At 59.9% G+C, this 19,706-nt stretch overlaps 1 protein-coding gene across 2 annotated transcripts in view; it reads right to left on the bottom strand.

Moving 5' to 3' along the window:
• Positions 1–19,706, bottom strand: part of LOC119959756 (putative methyltransferase DDB_G0268948) — a 65,928-nt gene that overhangs the window by 37,696 nt on the left and 8,526 nt on the right. For both annotated transcript variants that reach the window (XM_038787852.1, XM_038787857.1), the window contains exon 2: positions 4,299–4,459. In XM_038787852.1, coding sequence (XP_038643780.1) covers positions 4,299–4,459 — 161 coding nt within the window. The remainder of the gene's footprint in view (positions 1–4,298; positions 4,460–19,706) is intronic.

Raw genomic sequence — 19,706 nt, 5'->3', positions numbered from 1 at the left:
TCGCTGGGTCGCTGGGTCGCTGGGTCGCTGGGTCGCTGGGTCGCTGGGTCGCTGGGTCGCTGGGTCGCTGGGTCGCTGGGTCACTGGGTCGCTGGGTCACTGGGTCGCAGGGTCGCTGGGTCGCAGGGTCGCTGGGTCGCTGGGTCGCAGGGTCGCAGGGTCGCTGGGTCGCAGGGTCGCTGGGTCGCTGGGTCGCTGGGTCACAGTGTCGCTGGGTTGCAGTGTCGCTGGGTCGCTGGGTCGCTGGGTCGCTGGGTCGCTGGGTCAGTGGGTCGCTGGGTCGCTGGGTCGCTGGGTCGCTGGGTCACTGGGTCGCAGGGTCGCAGGGTCGCTGGGTCGCAGGGTCGCTGGGTCGCTGGGTCCCTGGGTCGCTGGGTCGCTGGGTCGCTGGGTCGCAGGGTCGCAGGGTCGCTGGGTCACAGTGTCGCTGGGTTGCAGTGTCGCTGGGTTGCAGGGTCGCTGGGTCACTGGGTCACAGTGTCGCTGGGTTGCAGTGTCGCTGGGTTGCAGGGTCGCTGGGTCACTGGGTCACAGTGTCGCTGGGTTGCAGTGTCGCTGGGTTGCAGGGTCGCTGGGTCACTGGGTCGCTGGGTCGCAGTGTCGCTGGGTCACTGGGTCGCTGGGTCACTGGGTCGCTGGGTCGCAGTGTCGCTGGGTCGCTGGGTCGCTGGGTCTGGGTCGCTGGGTCACTGGGTCGCTGGGTCGCTGGGTCGCTGGGTCGCAGTGTCGCTGGGTGGCTGGGTGGCTGGGTGGGTGGGTCGCAGGGTCGCTGGGTCGCTGGGTCACTGGGTCTCTGGGTCGCTGGGTCCCTGGGTCGCTGGGTCACTGGGTCGCTGGGTCACTGGGTCTCTGGGTCGCTGGGTCGCCGGGTCACCGGGTCGCTGGGTCGCTGGGTCACTGGGTCACTGGGTCACCGGGTCACTGGGTCACTGGGTCGCTGGGTCGCTGGGTCGCTGGGTCACTGGGTCGCTGGGTCGCTGGGTCGCTGGGTCACTGGGTCGCTGGGTCGCTGGGTCGCTGGGTCGCCGGGTCACCGGGTCGGTGGGTCACTGGGTCGCTGGGTCAGTGGGTCGCTGGGTCGCTGGGTCGCTGGGTCGCTGGGTCGCAGGGTCGCCGGGTCACCGGGTCGCTGGGTCGCTGGGTCGCAGGGTCACTGGGTCACTGGGTCGCAGGGTCACTGGGTCGCAGGGTCGCAGGGTCGCAGGGTCGCTGGGTCGGTGGGACGCCGGGTCGCCGGGTCGCCGTGCCGCTGGGTCGCTGGGTCGCAGGGTCGCAGGGTCGCTGGGTCGCTGGGTCGCTGGGTCGCTGGGTCGCTGGGTCGCAGGGTCGCTGGGTCGCTGGGTCGCTGGGTCGCAGGGTCGCTGGGTCGCTGGGTCATTGCTGAGGCTCTGAGTCTCCTGCTTAGGGAGGGTGGCCAGGCGCGGGTGTGCCTTCACACCCAGGTAGCTGCCACCCCCTGGATGCCGTATGCTTGTTTGCTGCAACCTCTCCTGCCTCTGTGGCCTGGAGTGCGGTTCTGGAAAATATGGCCTGACCTGCTGCTGGCGCTGGAGGCGGACTTGACTGAGCACCTTGATGGAGGCACTGGAACGATACCTCTGAGGTTCTGCTGGCAACTGCGTAGGGGTGGAACACGAGCAATTTGCTGCAGGGATGTTCTAGCAGACTATTGAGGAATTTAGTACTGCTGACTGTTTACTGTCTACTGTGCATTTGGGTTTCTTTGTACAACTGCACAGTTGGAGCTTTGTGTTTATACCGATGGTGAATGCCGACTAATGGATGTAAGTGATTTGGTTTTCTCCTTTTTTTATCCTTTGGCATGCTGCTGACTGTTTAATAAACAAAATATTCCCAAGTGGATTCCCGTGGGTAAGCATGCTATGTCGCAGCCCACTGTTACTGCCTAGCATCCCAATCAGGCTGTGAGGGTCTGGACACTGTGCCTGAACTCTGGACATGTCAATACCACAGAGGCAGCAGCCAAAATTCACACATACAGGGGCTGGGCTTCAGCACTGCGGACATTCCCACAACTAGAGGGTATGTGAGATACCCTCAATTACGACTCAGGAGAGCAGATTGGTAATTCAAAGGCTTTAATCATCAGAGAACCGGACAGCTGCCGAGAAGTGTGCTCACAGCACGCTGCCCAGTGGACATCATCGTATATACCGTTTCCTGGGGGCGGAGCCAGAGGCGGAGTCCCCCAGGGTTCCAAGCCCGGTCTTAAAGGGCCATTGTATTAAAGGCAAGGTACAGTGACAGCAGTTACCGATACCATTCATCACAGTATGTGTGTGGACCGGGAAGCTCGAGATTGCGTCCATACCCTGAGGATCCGGCAGCCCATCAGGCCAGGAAGGGACCCAGAGGGGTTGGCCGGTGACGGCCCAAGGGGTACAGGTGTCGCTGGTCCTTTGAACAGATGACGGACAGCGTGTGCTACAGGAGGCTCCACCTGAACAAGGGAACAGTGCGGCATCTGTGCCATGTCCTTGTGGACTAGGCAACACGTGGAGGAACCCGGTGGCTGTCAAGGTCACCGCAGCCCTGAACCTTTACGCCTCAGGATCATTCGAGCAGGGACTTGTGTGGCATTTCCCAGCCGACAGCCCACAAGTGCATCCGTGAAGTCACTGCAGCCATGTTTGTCCAGGCAGCTGACTATATGAACTTTGACCCGGACCAAGCCCAGCAAGATGCCTGGGCAGCAGGATTCTCCGCCATTGCCAGGATGCCCCAAATCCAGGGGATAATAGATGGCACGTCTATCACCTTGCGCTCACCGGGAATTCCGGGAGTGCCCTTCATTAACAGGAAAGGGTTCCATTCTCTGAACTTTCAACATACATGCGACCACCACCTGACGATCATGTATGTGTGTGCATGCTTCCCAGGGAGTTTGTACAACAGCTACATCCTGGGGCAGTCAGAGATCATCAGCATCTTCTCAGGAAACCCCAGGTTGACCGGATGGCCCTTGGGGGAGAGGGGGTACCCGCTGAGGACCTGGCTAATGATGCCAGTATGGAGGCTGTGGTGTTCTTTGTGTTGTTTATTTCAGGATGATTGGAGTAGTGTTTATAAAGACCACAAAATAGCTTTAATTTGAACAAAGCTATAAATTTATTAACACTACTAATTTGGATTTGACACATACTCCTAAATAATACACAGTGGATAATCTACACTCACTGACAACTAATCTCTACACTATAATAAACTATGATCTGCTCTTACTCACACTATCATTTCTTCAGTCTGTACTGTCGCTAACTCCGTTACTGCTGTCCCTCACAAGGCTTAGCATCAATGCCTTTTATACCTGTAACTCTAGCTCCCCTAGTGGTTAATCTAAACATTTCATTCACATTTGCAGTTCTTACATTTATGATAATATCCAGAGGCCGGAGGCCGAGGCGAGGACCCGGTACAACGAGGTCAATGCAGCCATCTAGGCTGTCACTGAGCAGTCCATCGGATACCTCGACCACTCTGGTGATGTGCTGGAGTACACCCCCCTGAGGGTTGCCCACTTTATGGTGGGCTGCTGTACCCTCCACAACCTGGCCCAGCAGCGGGGTGACGAGCTGGAGGTGGAGGAGGAGGAACATGCAGCCATGTTGGAGGTGGAAGATGAGTAGGCACTGGACCGGGAGGGGCTGGAGGATGAGCCCGGGGAGGACCCGTCGGACAAACCGGAATGTGGAGGGCAGACGGTGGCAACGAGGGTCCGTCATTGTGGGAAACACAATTTCCCTGTTGACTGGTCTGGATTGATCTGGACTCTCACCTCTCCCAGGGGATCACCTAGTTCTGGAAGGGGGTGTATATATTGCAATGGAAAAGGCATCATTGTTGTGCATGACAGATAGATGGACCCAGTGTTTCCTGAGCATCAGTGTTCACATTCAAATTGTGGCCATACCAATAAATTCTACAGGATTAACATTGAATTTATAATCAGATCACCTCAATATAAAGCACAGGGCGTGATTGTTGATAATGGCATCACTTTGACTGGATATCTTCAGTCAAAGACCCATAATCACATCCAAATCCTTTTTCAACATTCCTACTGAAACCTCCTTGTATCTGTATCCCAGATCCACATTTCCTGTTGTCACTCAGGTAGTTTTATTAAATCCCATCGAGAATTCCTATGAGCATGAACTTTATTGGTCTGGATCAGTCTGAATGTGATCAATCTTCCTGAACTAAATTGGATCATTCTCAACAAGGCTGTCCCTTTAGTTTTTGTAGTTGCTGCAAAACCTCGACATCGCTATGGTTACCTGTAAGAGACGTTATCAGGCCCATCCACCTTCTTGGCTTCTTCAATCTGAGCTTCACTCACATCAATTCCGACCACTTTGTCAAAGTAAGAAGCCAATCCCCTGGTGCTCTGACCTGAGCCACATCCAATATCCACTGCGAGGGTGAACGGCTTCCCCTTCTGAGAATAGAATCACAACTTGAGTCAAACACACATCCCCTCTTCCCCTCTCCCCACAGAAATATCTGTGTTCAGTAATTCCAGATCCAATTATTACAACTGAACAACCTCACATTCAAAATAATTCTTGCCCCGAAGGAGCTGTGGAGGGAGGGCGTACACTCAGGTTACCAACTCTGGTCGGACATTTTCCTGGAGGTTGTGTCACATGACATCCTTCCTTCAACTGCTCCGCCCTCACATTCCCACCATTGGTTCTGTCAACAGGCCTGTGTCCAATCAGAAAGCAAACAAACTCTTCATTACCCAACTGGATGATTTTTAATTGTTGGTTAAACTGCCAACAGTTAAACACACCCCTCGTTGAGACGCAAGGGCTGGAACATTCCCGTTTTCCCCATTTTTGATGAGGCAGGACGTGGACACCTTCTTTCTCTCTTCCAAACAGTCAGAGTGACCAACTCTCCACTGGTCCTTGCTGTTGCAAAGTAAGCTGACAGGGAAAGATCACAAGGTTTACTCCCTGTTGACTGAGGAAAGTCCCACCAGTGATGAGGAAGTGAAAAGGGCTCTTTTGGACTTCCGGTGGCGGTCCTGACCTGAGTGGTCGCAGGAAAGGTGGCTCTCGTGTAAGATCTTCGACTACGGCCTTTGAACCCCAGCAAATAGGCACCAAAAGTACCTCCAAACCCACAGCCTAACCCCCCATCGAACACACGGCCAAGCAATATGGGAAAAAGTCAGCCACTGAGCTGAAAAGCCAGCAGAGACGAGGGGAGGGAAGCCTCAGCCTCAGCCTCAGAGCTGATGGGCACACGTGGAGACACGGAACTGGGGAGGCAGACCCCGCAGAGCTCCCAGCACAGACCCAGGCACTGATGGTCAAGACGGGCTTCATTAGCTCAGAGATCCAGAGACACAGGGAGGAGATGAGAAGAGACCTTCTGGCAGCTTTCGGAAGGGCAGTGGAAGCGGCGATGGCCCCCAAGAGGGTGCGATGGGCAATATGGAGCGGAGGCTGGAGGCCCAGCAGAAGACAACAAGGGATCTCGAGAAGGCCGCCACGGACCAAGAGGACTGGATCACAGCGTTCGAGGCAGCGAGCCTGGTCAGAACCCAGGAGTGGCTGAAAGACAAAGGGCTGGATTCTCCCAAAATGAGACTAAGTGTTGACGCCGTCATGAAAACCGTGGAGTTTCACAACGGAGTCATCGGGACCCCAGCTGGAGCCATTCAACAGCCCACAACAGCCCACAAGGGGCTAGCATGGGTGCATCATCTAACAGGAGACTGACCAGCTGCCGATTCGCCGATTCTGTCATTGACACGACGCCGCGGTTGGAGTTAATTATTCTCCCCCCCACACCACCCCCCCACCCCCCCCACACACAGCGTCGCAGGCAAGATGGCGGCGCGGAGAGCAGCACCCCGATTTAGGGACGGGGAACTAGAGAGCCTCCTGGATGCCATGGTGGAGAGGATGCTGGTGTTGTACCCCGGGCTGGGACGCAGGACAGCAGGCCCATCACTAGCGGAGCTGGCCAACGCCGTCAGCGCCATCGGGGTGGTGGGGCGGACTGCACGACCTCCTCAGGGCAGCCAGGGTGAGTACCCAGCACTGTGCCCCTGGCACCAACCCCTCTATCCCCCTCATGTGACCCCGCCCCAGGGGGACGGTCCCACCCCCACCCACATAGCTGCACCCACCCATGCCAGCCGCAATGGCCGGGTACCCTGTGCACTAATGCCATCAGAGAGCTAACCCCCAGGGCTGCATGTGAGCAACCGTCTAACACTGCTGCTGTTTGTGTTTGACACCCCCACCCCTCCCCCCCACCCCCCCCCCCCCTCTCCCCCCCTCTCCCCCCCCCTCCCCCACCCCCCCCCCCCCCCCCCCCCCCCCACCCCACTCCCAGCTCCCCCCAGGACAAGACCGCTGATACCCGCCGAGAGCGGGAGAAGACCGGAGGGAGACTGGAAGACCAGCGTCCCCTCACCGTGCCCGAGCAGAGGCCACTCGATATTGTCGGCGGGATGGAGGAGAGGGAAGTCGCCGACACGGATGTCAAAGGCGCGCCACCAAGTGAGACCCCCTGTCTGGTTGCGGCTACTGACGAAACATCCGTGCACACCCCTCACCCACACCCCCTCACCCCTCACCCCACACCCCTGACCCCTCCACCCATCACCCCCTCACCGCAAACCCCATACCCCTCACCCCACACACCGACAGCCCTCATTCCTCACCCCCGTCCTCCTGGCTAACAATACATGCTGCCTTGTGTCTTACAGACCAGTCGGCGATGGGGCTGGCTCATCCTGGGACCCCCGCACCCAACCCCCAGCCAGTGCCAGGGCCGGTACACCTCCCCCCCCCCCCCCCCCCCCCCCCCCCGGACCACAAGCACCAACAGGGAGGCAGCCAAAACACCAGCCCTCTGCCTGAGACGAACCAGGACACAGCGACACAGGGGACGGACACACAGGGGACGGACACACAGGGGACGGACACACAGGGGGATGGACACACAGGGGACTGACACACAGGGGACGGACACACAGGGGACGGACACACAGGGGACGGACACACAGGGGACGGACACACAGGGGACGGACACACAGGGGACGGACACACAGGGGATGGACACACAGGGGACAGACACACAGAGGGACGGACACACAGGGGACGGACGGACACACAGGGGACGGACACACAGGGGACGGACATACAGGGGACGGACGGACACACAGTGGGCGGACACACAAGGGGACGGACACACAGGGGACGGACGGACACACAGGGGACGGACACACAGGGGACGGACATACAGGGGGACAGACTCATAGGGGACGGACACACAGGGGACGGACACACAGGGGACAGACACACAGGGGGCGGACACACAGGGGACAGACACACAGGGGACCATGACCTGGGAGACTCCGGACTTCCGGTCAGATGAGGACATTGACGTTGCGGCACTGCTTTCTCCTACACCCTCCACTATCTCAGAGACTATCACCTCGGTTGGGCAAATTAACGAGGAGGCTTCTGGGACAATCACTGGTGGGCACCACACAGTCAGTCCAGGACAGCAGGTGGAGGTAGGAGCAGCCGAGGGCCCGGTTGGTCGGAGGGCAGCTCGGCCCCAGCAACCAGCTGCTGCCCAGACAGGTCCCGGGTTCCTGGAACATCCATTCCCCCCCCTGTCCCTGGTGAATCTGGTGGGCAGCGGGCAGAACAGGGCGCACCACGCCACCGAGGACGTCCGAGGAGCAGCCGGGCCCAGCCAGGCCTGGCTGGCCCAGGAGACAAGCGCCAATGGGGACCCTAGTCACAGGGCAGGGTGCTCAGCAATTCGCCTCCACTCCTGCTGTACTGTCTGGGGAACCACCTGGACATAGTGTTAGGGCCCAGAAGGCCAAAAAGTGAGACACAAGTTAAGTTGGCACAGTGCTGGGCACAGTTTAGTTATAGGGGCGAGGGCACAGACTGTATATACCTCTTCACATTAAACACCTGTTATCACCGTTCACACCTGCCTCTGTGCTCTGTCTGATTGGTGTGGGGGTGGGGCGATCAGTGATGGTCACTGGGGGTGAGGGGGGAGGGGGGGATGGTGGGGGAGTGAGGCCCAGTGGGTGGAACGTTCAGCCCCCTCCCCCGACCGTCCCCATCACTCCGTCCCCAGCTATTCGACAGGACCGTGTGATGGACTGTCCAGCCTGCATGCAGTGCTCACCTGGTAGGAGGTGTTACTGTGGGCATGAGGCAGACATTGTCTAACGATGTGGAACACAGAGCTCATCGCAGAGCGGGTTGTCATCATCCTCTATCCCATGGACCAGACCCACTGTCACTGCCAACCAAGTGCCCCCAGCTCATTGTGCCGCAGGGATATATAATGGAGGGGCTGTGCATGCTGGTGGCTTGGTGGTGTGGGAGGGGAGGGTGTCAGGTGGTGTGGGAGGTGAGGGTGTCAGGTGGTGTGGGAGGTGAGGGGGTCAGGTGGTGTGGGAGGTGAGGGGGTCAGGTGGTGTGGGAGGTGAGGGTGTCAGGTGGTGAGGGTGTCAGGTGGTGTGGGAGGTGAGGGGGTCAGGTGGTGTAGGAGGGGAAGGTGTCAGGTGGGTGTAGGAGGGGAGGGTGTCAGGTGGTGTGGGAGGGGAGGGTGTCAGGTGGTGTGGGAGGTGAGGGGGTCAGGTGGTGTGGGAGGTGAGGGGGTCAGGTGGTGTGGGAGGGGAGGGTGTCAGGTGGTGTGGGAGGTGAGGGTGTCAGGTGGTGTGGGAGGGGAGGGTGTCAGGTGGTGTGGGAGGTGAGGGGGTGAGGGGATGTGGTATTATGGTGTCTGTGCCCCTGCCCAGCAGGCGCCCCTAGTTGGTGAAACGTGCATCGACTAAAGCGTCCCATGCTCGCTGGCCCTGGCGATAGCGTAGTGCAGCTTCCTGAGCCTGGCTGGCCCCCATGTCCCACCCATTGTCCCCCTCCCCCTCATGCTCCTCGTACGACAAGGCCGGCCCTTGCTCCTCATCCTCCTCCAGCACATCGCCCCTCTGCTGGGCTATATTGTGCAGGATGCAGCAGACCACCACGATGTGGGCAGCCCTCCTGGCCTCGTACTGGAGGCCCCTCCAGAGCGGTCCAGGCACCTGAAGAGCATCTTCAGAACCCTGAAGCACCTCTCCACCACACCCCTGGTAGCACAATGGGCATCATTGTAGCGATTTTCCACATCACACTGTGGCCTCCATATAGGCGTCATCAGCCATGACCGCAACGGGTAACCCCTGTCGCCCAGCAACCAGCCCCGCAGCTGGGGGGTGGGGGGGGTGGGGGGGTCCTCGAACATGCCGGGGATCACAGGATGCGCCAACACAAACAGGGCCATGCACACTGCCCGGGTACCGGGTGCAGACGTGCAGGATCCTCATCTGGTTGTCACAGACCACTTGAATATTCATGGAGTGGGACTGTTTACAGTTGGTGAACATTCTCCGGAACCCGGTATGCTATCCGCTGGTGGCCGTAGAGCAACGTGCACCCCTTCGATTACTATCTGAACCCGCGGCATTCCGACGATGGCAGCGAAGCCCGCTGCCCGGGCATCCTGGTGGGTGTGGTCCACAGGGAACTGGATGTACCTGTCCGCCAGGGCATACAGGGTGTCAGTGACTGCACGGATGTACCTGTGCGCCGATGCCGGTGAGATGCCGGACAGGTCCCCACTCGGCGACTGGAAAGACCCCGTGGCATAAATGTTCAGGCCGACCGTCACCTTGACGGCCACCGGGTGTGGGTGTTCCTTCCCCACTCCCCTGCGGTGCCAGCTGTGCCATTATGTGGCAGACGTGTCCGACAGTCTCCCGGCTCATCCACAGTCTCCCCCTGCATGCCCGGTCAGGGAGTTCCTCACGGGACATCCTGGCACGGTCCACGCGGGGCCTCATCCGGCCCCTCCTTGGCACCACCACCACCTCCTCCTCCTCCTTCCTGTCTTGTTCCTCCTCCTCCTCCTCCTCAACGTCCCGTTCCTCCTCCTCCCCCTCGGCCTTTCGGGCCGGTGGCCCTCCAGCCTGAATGGCTGCCACCTGCCCCTCTGCAGCCGGCTCCTCTACTGCAGCCTCTGCCTCCTCTCTGCGCCGCCTTCGCTGACGCTGCCACATTGCTGCAGGGCAGCGGCCTCGCCATGGTGACCGCCTTCGCTGACCCTGCCACAGGGCTGCAGGGCAGCGGCCTCGCCATGGTGACCGCCTTCGCTGACGCTGCCACATTGCTGCAGGGCAGCGGCCTCGCCATGGTGACCGCCTTCGCTGATGCTGCCACATTGCTGCAGGGCAGCGGCCTCGCCATGGCGACCGCCTTCGCTGACGCTGCCACAGGGCTGCAGGGCAGCGGCCTCGCCATGGTGACCGCCTTCGCTGACGCTGCCACATTGCTGCAGGGCAGCGGCCTCGCCATGGTGACCGCCTTCGCTGACGCTGCCACATTGCTGCAGGGCAGCGGCCTCGCCATGGCGACCGCCTTCGCTGACCCTGCCACATTGCTGCAGGGCAGCGGCCTCGCCATGGCGACCGCCTTCGCTGACGCTGCCACAGGGCTGCAGGGCAGCGGCCTCGCCATGGTGACCGCCTTCGCTGACGCTGCCACATTGCTGCAGGGCAGCGGCCTCGCTATGGTGACCGCCTTCACTGACGCTGCCACAGGGCTGCAGGGCAGCGGCCTCGCCATGGCGACCGCCTTCGCTGATGCTGCCACATTGCTGCAGGGCAGCGGCATCGCCATGGTGACCGCCTTCGCTGATGCTGCCAGAGGGCAGCGGCCTCGCCATGGTGACCGCCTTCGCTGACGCTGCCACATTGCTGCAGGGCAGCGGCCTCGCCATGGTGACCGCCTTCGCTGATGCTGCCACATTGCTGCAGGGCAGCGGCCTCGCCATGGTGACCGCCTTCGCTGATGCTGCCACAGGGCTGCAGGGCAGCGGCCTCGCCATGGTGACCGCCTTCGCTGATGCTGCCACAGGGCTGCAGGGCAGCGGCCTCGCCATGGTGACCGCCTTCGCTGACGCTGCCACAGGGCTGCAGGGCAGCGGCCTCGCCATGGTGACCGCCTTCGCTGATGCTGCCACAGGGCAGCGGCCTCGCCATGGTGACCGCCTTCGCTGATGCTGCCACATTGCTGCAGGGCAGCGGCCTCGCCATGGTGACCGCCTTCGCTGACGCTGCCACAGGGCTGCAGGGCAGCGGCCTCGCCATGGTGACCACCTTCGCTGACGCTGCCACAGGGCTGCAGGGCAGCGGCATCGCCATGGTGACCGCCTTCGCTGATGCTGCCACAGGGCAGCGGCCTCGCCATGGCGACCGCCTTCGCTGACGCTGCCACAGGGCTGCAGGGCAGCGGCCCCGCCATGGTGACCGCCTTCGCTGATCCTGCCACAGGGCTGCAGGGCAGCGGCCTCGCCATGGTGACCGCCTTCGCTGATCCTGCCACAGGGCTGCAGGGCAGCGGCATCGCCATGGTGACCGCCTTCGCTGATGCTGCCACAGGGCTGCAGGGCAGCGGCCTCGCCATGGTGACCACCTTCGCTGACGCTGCCACATTGCTGCAGGGCAGCGGCCTCGCCATGGTGACCGCCTTCGCTGACGCTGCCACAGGGCTGCAGGGCAGCGGCCTCGCTATGGTGACCGCCTTCGCTGACGCTGCCACATTGCTGCAGGGCAGCGGCCTCGCCATGGTGACCGCCTTCGCTGACGCTGCCACAGGGCAGCGGCCTCGCCATGGTGACCGCCTTCGCTGATGCTGCCACATTGCTGCAGGGCAGCGGCCTCGCCATGGTGACCGCCTTCGCTGATGCTGCCACATTGCTGCAGGGCAGCGGCCTCGCCATGGTGACCGCCTTCGCTGATGCTGCCACATTGCTGCAGGGCAGCGGCCTCGCCATGGTGACCGCCTTCGCTGATGCTGCCACATTGCTGCAGGGCAGCGGCCCTCGCTATGGTGACCGCCTTCGCTGATGCTGCCACATTGCTGCAGGGCAGCGGCCTCGCCATGGTGACCGCCTTCGCTGACGCTGCCACAGGGCTGCAGGGCAGCGGCCTCGCCATGGTGACCAATATCGCTGATGCTGCCACAGGGCTGCAGGGCAGCGGCCTCGCCATGGCGACCGCCTTCGCTGATGCTGCCACATTGCTGCAGGGCAGCGGCCTCGCCATGGTGACCAATATCGCTGGGTGGTGACCAAACATGATACTCTGCAGGGGGTGAGGGGCAAACATGTTATCATGGTGCACACACCCGTGCACAACCAGGTACCATGGGCTACATGGTCACCCCGGTTGGCACCATACGGCCGTTAACCCTTTGTGCACCCAGCGCCCGGGGTGGGTGGCCAACAAAATGGCTGTCGTAATGGCGCTCGGTGCGTGTGCACCGCCCTGTCATGTCGGGGGCTCCCAGACTGCTCGACCTGACGCACCCCCTTCCCCTCCCCTCCCCGACCCTGGCAAGCCCCCCCCCCACAGAAAGCACAGCCGGTGTGTCGGTTACGGGAGCCCACAGCCCCCTCCCACGCCAACTCCCACCGTCTCTCGAGGCCGCCTCAGCCAACACGCTGGGATCACGATTTTGTATCGGTGGTTAGAGCCACGCCGTCAGGAAATCGGCAAATCTGAGCCGCAGAATCGCTGGGGCCCCAGAGAATTGGTCGTCGGGGTGGATATTGCGATTCTGCAGACCGCGCGGTGGGCGCCACCATTTCTTCAGGATCAGCGGTCCGGAGAATCCGGATTCAGCACGAAACCAGCATCAAACCTGATTTCAGTGTCGGAGCCGATTCTCCGGCCGATCGCGTTTGTGACTTCGGCGCGATGTCTTGGAGAATCCGGCCCAAAGTCGACGGCCAGGAGAACAGACCGAGTCGGCAGAACCTGAGAATCATGGGGTGCCAGAGGGAACGGAGAGGAGGAAAGGGCTATTTGAAGTGCAGACCAGTGTAGGCCAGAGATGGACCATCAGAAATTCTATCCCCTCAGGAAATGTCCTGAAAGGCTTGAGCAGCGCGTTTTCAACCAGTGGGGTAAGGGAACTTAGTGGGGTAAGGGAACTTAGTGGGGTAAGGGAACTTAGGGAACTTAGTGGGGTTTGGGAACTTAGTGGGGTAAGGGAACTTAGTGGGGTAAGGGAACTTAGTGGGGTAAGGGAACTTAGTGGGGTAAGGGAACTTAGGGAACTTAGTGGGGTAAGGGAACTTAGTGGGGTAAGGGAACTTAGTGGGGTAAGGGAACTTAAAGCAAAGGCAATCCATGAAACCCCTTATGAAATCATTCTCCTCAAGGCGTTAACCTTCCCCAATAATAAAGCACAGAGAGTAACGGGGCAGGCAGCAATCCTGGCTGATGATTATGAGCTGATCCATTCACCCCAAAGGAAACCCTTCCCTCCTCTTCCCCAACCACCTGAATCATAGAATCATAGAATTTACAGTGCAGAAGGAGGCCGTTCAGCCCATCATGTCTGCACCCAAAGAGCACCCAACTTAAGCCCAGGCCTTTACCCTCTCCCTGTAACTCAGTAACCCCACCTAACCTTTTGGAAACTAAGGGGCAATTTAGCCTGGCCAATCCACCTAACCTGCACATCTTTGGACTGTGGGAGGAAACTCCACACAGACTCCCGAGGCTGGAATTGAACCCCGGTCCCTGATGCTGTGAGGCAGCAGTGCTAACCACTGTGCCATCGCTCTCCTGAAAGGGATAGAAAGCGGAGGAGTGATAGGAAACCGAGCATCCACGGGGAGAGAAAGGACGTGTGGAACTGCAGGGGCCCTCCTCGGGCCTGAAAGGATGGTCCTGAGGAGAACGGCCAGACCGGGAGGCCTGTGCCGAAAGGTAGCTGATGCTGGAGTTTATGGGAAAATCCATTTCTTGGGCTCTGTCTGATTGGTGTGGGGGTGGGGCGATCAGTGACCCACCTTTCCTCAGGAATGGTGACCATGGGATTTGTCCCCAGTTTTCCCATGGACGGGATTGACCTGCTCCTCAGCAATGACCTTGTGGGATCAAAAGTGACAGACAGAGAAGGGTTACTTATGATTAAAGAGGCTGGGAATTGTGGTGATGTGCCTGTGGGTGATATCATAGATGGATGGTGTGCGACCTCCAACCAGCAGGTGGCAGTGCAGACACACCATACAGTCCCGAGACCGTGGTCATGTGACCAGCAACTCCCAAATAAGGGCAGGCACATCCAGCCATCACAAGATGGTTGTTGGAGATGGTGGTTAGACATACAGGTGAATGGTCGGTGCTAGGTGTAGTTCCAGAGGAGTATAAGGAGACTCCATGATAACGTGCTCTGAAACAGATTACAATCTTATCATGGAAGACTCAATGAAGATTCTGGTTTGGACAAGTCAAGGTGTTTGGTGGATTCCTTTGCAAGGGAGAAGACCAAATACAACATGGTACCACGAGTGGTGAAGATTTAAAGATAGCGATGGCAAAGACAATGGTAGCCATTTAGCTGGAAGCCCGATCTGGTGGACTGCAACCTGAGGTGACTCAACGCACCAGAAGATGCTGAAGCTCGAGATGGAAAAACTGAGGGCCCCCCGCCCAGCTTCAGATGTCTGGTAATGAAGATGAAAACTGGTGGCTGTTCAAGCAACGGTTCAAACTCTATGTTTCAGCCCTCGGCCTATCGGACGATGCCTGTTGAAAGGCAAATCGCTTTGCTGCTAACTGTGGCAGGTCCACAAGCGATTGAACTGTATAACTCGTGTGTGTTCGATAATCAGGATCGCAAGAAATATGATGAAGTGGTGAGGCACTTTGATAAACATTGTTCTCTGTGACAGAATGAGACATTTCAGCGATACAGTTTCCGAATGCGTACTGTAAAATAAAATAGGAAAATATGTCATTTGAACCATAGAAGTCTGGAAAAACTTGAGATTTTAAGAGTAAGGGATAAGTCCCACGAAGGGTTAACAGCAGCAGCAGCTAAAGGTGGTTCTGAAAAGCAAATAGCCTTCATGGCGTTAAGCAAATAGCTGGTGGCAATTCATGCTGTTAAGCTGATGCCTGCTTTTCAAGTTAAATGACATTCAAGTGATTTAAATTTTAGTTACATGAAGGGAAACAGTATTTTGCATTTTATCAGAAGTGAATTATTTTATTGAGCATTTAAAATCAATTGCCAGGATCTTAGGTTTGCATTGTTTCGGCGTGAAATCCTGCTGACGCCAGTTAAATATGAGACAACAGCTTTCCAGCGATAGAAACACATGAGGTAGTGCGTTTATACTATATTTTACACAGTTTTGAAGTTAAAAACTTTTCAGCAAGTAATCAAGTCAGAGGATGTAGGTCCAAGCCAGATAAGGTTAGAAGTACAGGGCGACCTGCCGCTGACACCAGCTCACCAGGACACGGAGACACAGAGACCCAGAGACCCAGGACACGGAGACCCAGGACCCAGAGACCCAGGACACGGAGACCCAGGACCCAGAGACCCAGGACCCAGAGACCCAGGACCCAGAGACCCAGGACCCAGAGACCCAGGACACAGAGACCCAGGACACAGAGACCCAGGACACAGAGACGCAGGACACGGAGACCCAGGACACAGAGACCCAGGACACAGAGACCCAGGACACGGAGACCCAGGACACGGAGACCCAGGACACAGAGACCCAGGACACGGAGACCCAGGACACAGAGACCCAGGACACGGAGACCCAGGACACGGAGACCCAGGACACGGAGACCCAGGACACAGAGACCCAGGACCCAGAGACGCAGGACACGGAGACCCAGGACACGGAGACCCAGGACCCAGAGACCCAGGACACAGAGACCCAGGACACAGAGACGCAGGACACGGAGACCCAGGACACGGAGACCCAGGACACAGAGACCCAGGACACAGAGACCCAGGACCCAGGACACAGAGACCCAGGACCCAGGACACAGAGACCCAGAGACCCAGGACACAGAGACCCAGGACACAGAGACCCAGGACCCAGGACCCAGAGACCCAGGACACAGAGACCCAGGACACAGAGACCCAGGACCCAGGACCCAGAGACCGAGGACCCAGAGACCGAGGACCCAGAGACCGAGGACCCAGAGACCCAGGACACAGAGACCCAGGACACAGAGACCCAGGACACAGAGACCCAGGACACAGAGACGCAGGACCCAGAGACCCAGGACACAGAGACCCAGGACCCAGGACCCAGGACCCAGAGACCGAGGACCCAGAGACCGAGGACCCAGAGACCGAGGACCCAGAGACCCAGGACACAGAGACCCAGGACACAGAGACCCAGGACACAGAGACCCAGGACACAGAGACGCAGGACCCAGAGACCCAGGACACAGAGACCCAGGACCCAGGACCCAGGACCCAGGACCCAGGACCCAGAGACCCAGAGACCCGGAGACCCAGGACCCAGGACACAGAGACCCAGTACCCAGGACCCAGAGATCCAGGACACAGAGACCCAGGACACAGAGACCCAGGACCCAGGACCCAGAGACCCAGGACACAGAGACCCAGGACCCAGGACACAGAGACCAAGGACCCAGAGACCCAGGACACAGGACACAGGACACAGGACACAGAGACCCAGGTCCCAGGACACAGAGACCCAGGACACAGAGACCCAGGACACAGAGACCCAGGACACAGAGACCCAGGACACAGAGACGCAGGACCCAGAGACCCAGGACACAGAGACCCAGGACCCAGGACCCAGGACCCAGGACCCAGAGACCCAGAGACCCAGAGACCCGGAGACCCAGGACCCAGGACACAGAGACCCAGTACCCAGGACCCAGAGATCCAGGACACAGAGACCCAGGACCCAGGACACAGAGACCAAGGACCCAGAGACCCAGGACACAGGACACAGGACACAGAGACCCAGGACCCAGGACCCAGAGACCCAGGACACAGAGACCCAGGACCCAGGACACAGAGACCAAAGACCCAGAGACCCAGGACACAGGACACAGGACACAGGACACAGAGACCCAGGACCCAGGACACAGAGCCCAAGGACCCAGAGACCCAGGACACAGGACACAGGACCCAGAGACCCAGGACCCAGGACACAGAGACCCAGAGACCCAGGACACAGAGACCCAGGACACAGGACCCAGAGACCCAGGACCCAGGGACCCAGAGACCCAGGACACAGAGACCCAGGACCCAGAGACCCAGGGACCCAGGACACAGAGACCCAGAGACCCAGGACCCAGGGACCCAGAGACCCAGGACCCAGGGACCCAGGACCCAGAGACCCAGGACCCAGAGACCCAGAGACCCAGAGACCCAGGACCCAGAGACCCAGAGACCCAGGACACAGAGACCCAGGACACAGAGACCCAGAGACCAAGGACACAGAGACCCAGGACACAGAGACCCAGGACACAGGGACCCAGAGACCCAGGACACAGAGACCCAGGACACAGGGACCCAGAGACCCAGGACACAGAGACCCAGGACACAGAGACCCAGGACACAGGACCCAGAGACCCAGGACCCAGGGACCCAGGACACAGAGACCCAGGACCCAGGACACAGAGACCCAGAGGACGGATACACAGAGGACGGATACACAGAGGGCGGACACACAGGGGACGGACACACAGGGGGCGGACACACAGGGGACGGTGACACAGAGGGCGGACACACAGGGGACGGACACACAGGGGACGGACACACAGAGGACGGACACACAGAGGGCGGACACACAGGGATGAGGAACGCCACCTGAGATGACACAGGAGACCCCGGACTTTGCCTCTGATGATGACACAGACTTACGCTTACCATCACAGCTCTCTCCTTCACCCTCCACCATCGCAGAGACTATCAACTCGGTTGGGCAATTTAGTGGAGACGCTCCTGGGACACTCATAGAACATAGAACATACAGTGCAGAAGGAGGCCATTCGGCCCAGCGAGTCTGCACCGACCCACTTAAGCCTCACTTCCACCCTATCCCCGTAACCCAATAACCCCTCCTAACCTTTTTGGACACGAAGGGCAATTTGTCATGGCCAATCCACCTAACCTGCACGTCTTTGGACTGTGGGAGGAAACCCACGCAGATACAGGGAGAACGTGCAGACTCCGCACAGACAGTGACCCAGCGGGGAATCGAACCTGGGACCCTGGCGCTGTGAAGCCACTGTGCTATCCACTTGTGCTAACGTGCTGCCCTCACTCACTGGTGAGCACAACACAGCCACTCCGGTACAGCAGGTGGAGGTAGGAGCAGCCGTGGGGCAGGACGGTCAGAGGGCAGCCCGGCCTCAGCAACCAGCTGCCACCCAGATGGGTCCTGGGTCCTGGGATTTCCACACCCACCCATAGGCCCGATGCAGTCAGGGACCCAGGGATGAGAGAAGGGGATGACGGCCGGTTTGCAGCACCTGCAGATGCAGGTGGAGGAGTGCATCCGCGTGCAGGAGCAGGGAATGGTGCCGGTCATGCGTGCAAAACCCGGCCAAAAGCGCACGGGTAGCATCTGCGGTCGAGGCAATGGGGGTGATGGTGTCGGGCATGGGTCAGGTTATGCAGGGCCTGGGGCTTTCTGTTCATACGGTTTCCGTGGCCCAGGACAGGGCTGCACACGTACAAGCAGCCATGAGCCAGTGCCAGCTACAGATTGCAGCGACACTCCTCATTGTGGCCCAGTCCCAGCAGGCCATGGCCCAGTCCCAGCAGGCCATGGCCCAGTCCCAGCAGGCCATGGCCCAGTCCCAACAGGCCATGGCCCAGTCCCAGCAGGCCATGGCCCAGTCCCAGCAGGCCATGGCCCAGTCCCAGCAGGCCATGGCGCAGTCCCAGCAGGCCATGCCTAGTCCCAGCAGGCCATGGCCCAGTCCCAGCAGGCCATGGCCCAGTCCCAGCAGGCCATGGCCCAGTCCCAGCAGGCCATGGCTCAGTCCCAGCAGGCCATGGCGCAGTCCCAGCAGGCCATGGCCCAGTCTCAGCAGGCCATGGCGCAGTCCCAGCAGGCCATGGCCCAGTCCCAGCAGGCCATGGCCCTGTCCCAGCAGGCCATGGCCCAGTCCCAGCAGGCCATGGCCCAGTCCCAGCAGGCCATGGCCCAGTCCCAGCAGGCCATGGCCCAGTCCCAGCAGGCCATGGCCCAGTCCCAGCAGGCCATGGCCCAGTCCCAGCAGGCCATGGCCCAGTCCCAGCAGGCCATGGCCCAGTCCCAGCAGGCCATGGCCCAGTCCCAGCAGGCCATGGCTCAGTCCCAGCAGGCCATGGCGCAGTCCCAGCAGGCCATGGCCCAGTCTCAGCAGGCCATGGCGTAGTCCCAGCAGGCCATGGCCCAGTCCCAGCAGGCCATGGCCCAGTCCCAGCAGGCCATGGCCCAGTCCCAGCAGGCCATGGGCCAGCCCCAGCAACCCATCGCTGAGGTCATCGGCGCCATTGCCCAGGTGCTGGCCGGCGTCGCACAGACCCAGACACGGATGGCCATCTCCCTGAGCTCCAGGGCCGCTAACGTGCAGACGCTGGCCGATCCCAGAACGAGCCTCCAGGACTGGCAGCAGCAGGTGTCGGGGGAGTCTCGGGGGATGGCTCCGCTCACACCCCCTTCCCATGGAGAAGCTCAGGGGCCATCGGGTACTCCGAGGGAGGAGGAGGTGCTGGGGCCCATGCCGGTGACCCCTGTAGGGGAGGTCCCTGAACACCACAACACCTCGGACCACAGCCCCCCCCCTCCAC

The sequence above is a fragment of the Scyliorhinus canicula genome, chromosome 2, assembly GCF_902713615.1.
Source record: "Scyliorhinus canicula chromosome 2, sScyCan1.1, whole genome shotgun sequence".
NCBI classification, from domain to species: Eukaryota; Metazoa; Chordata; class Chondrichthyes; order Carcharhiniformes; family Scyliorhinidae; genus Scyliorhinus; species Scyliorhinus canicula.
Note: the sequence above shows the minus strand (reverse complement) of the source record. Positions and strands in the feature narration are given on the sequence as shown.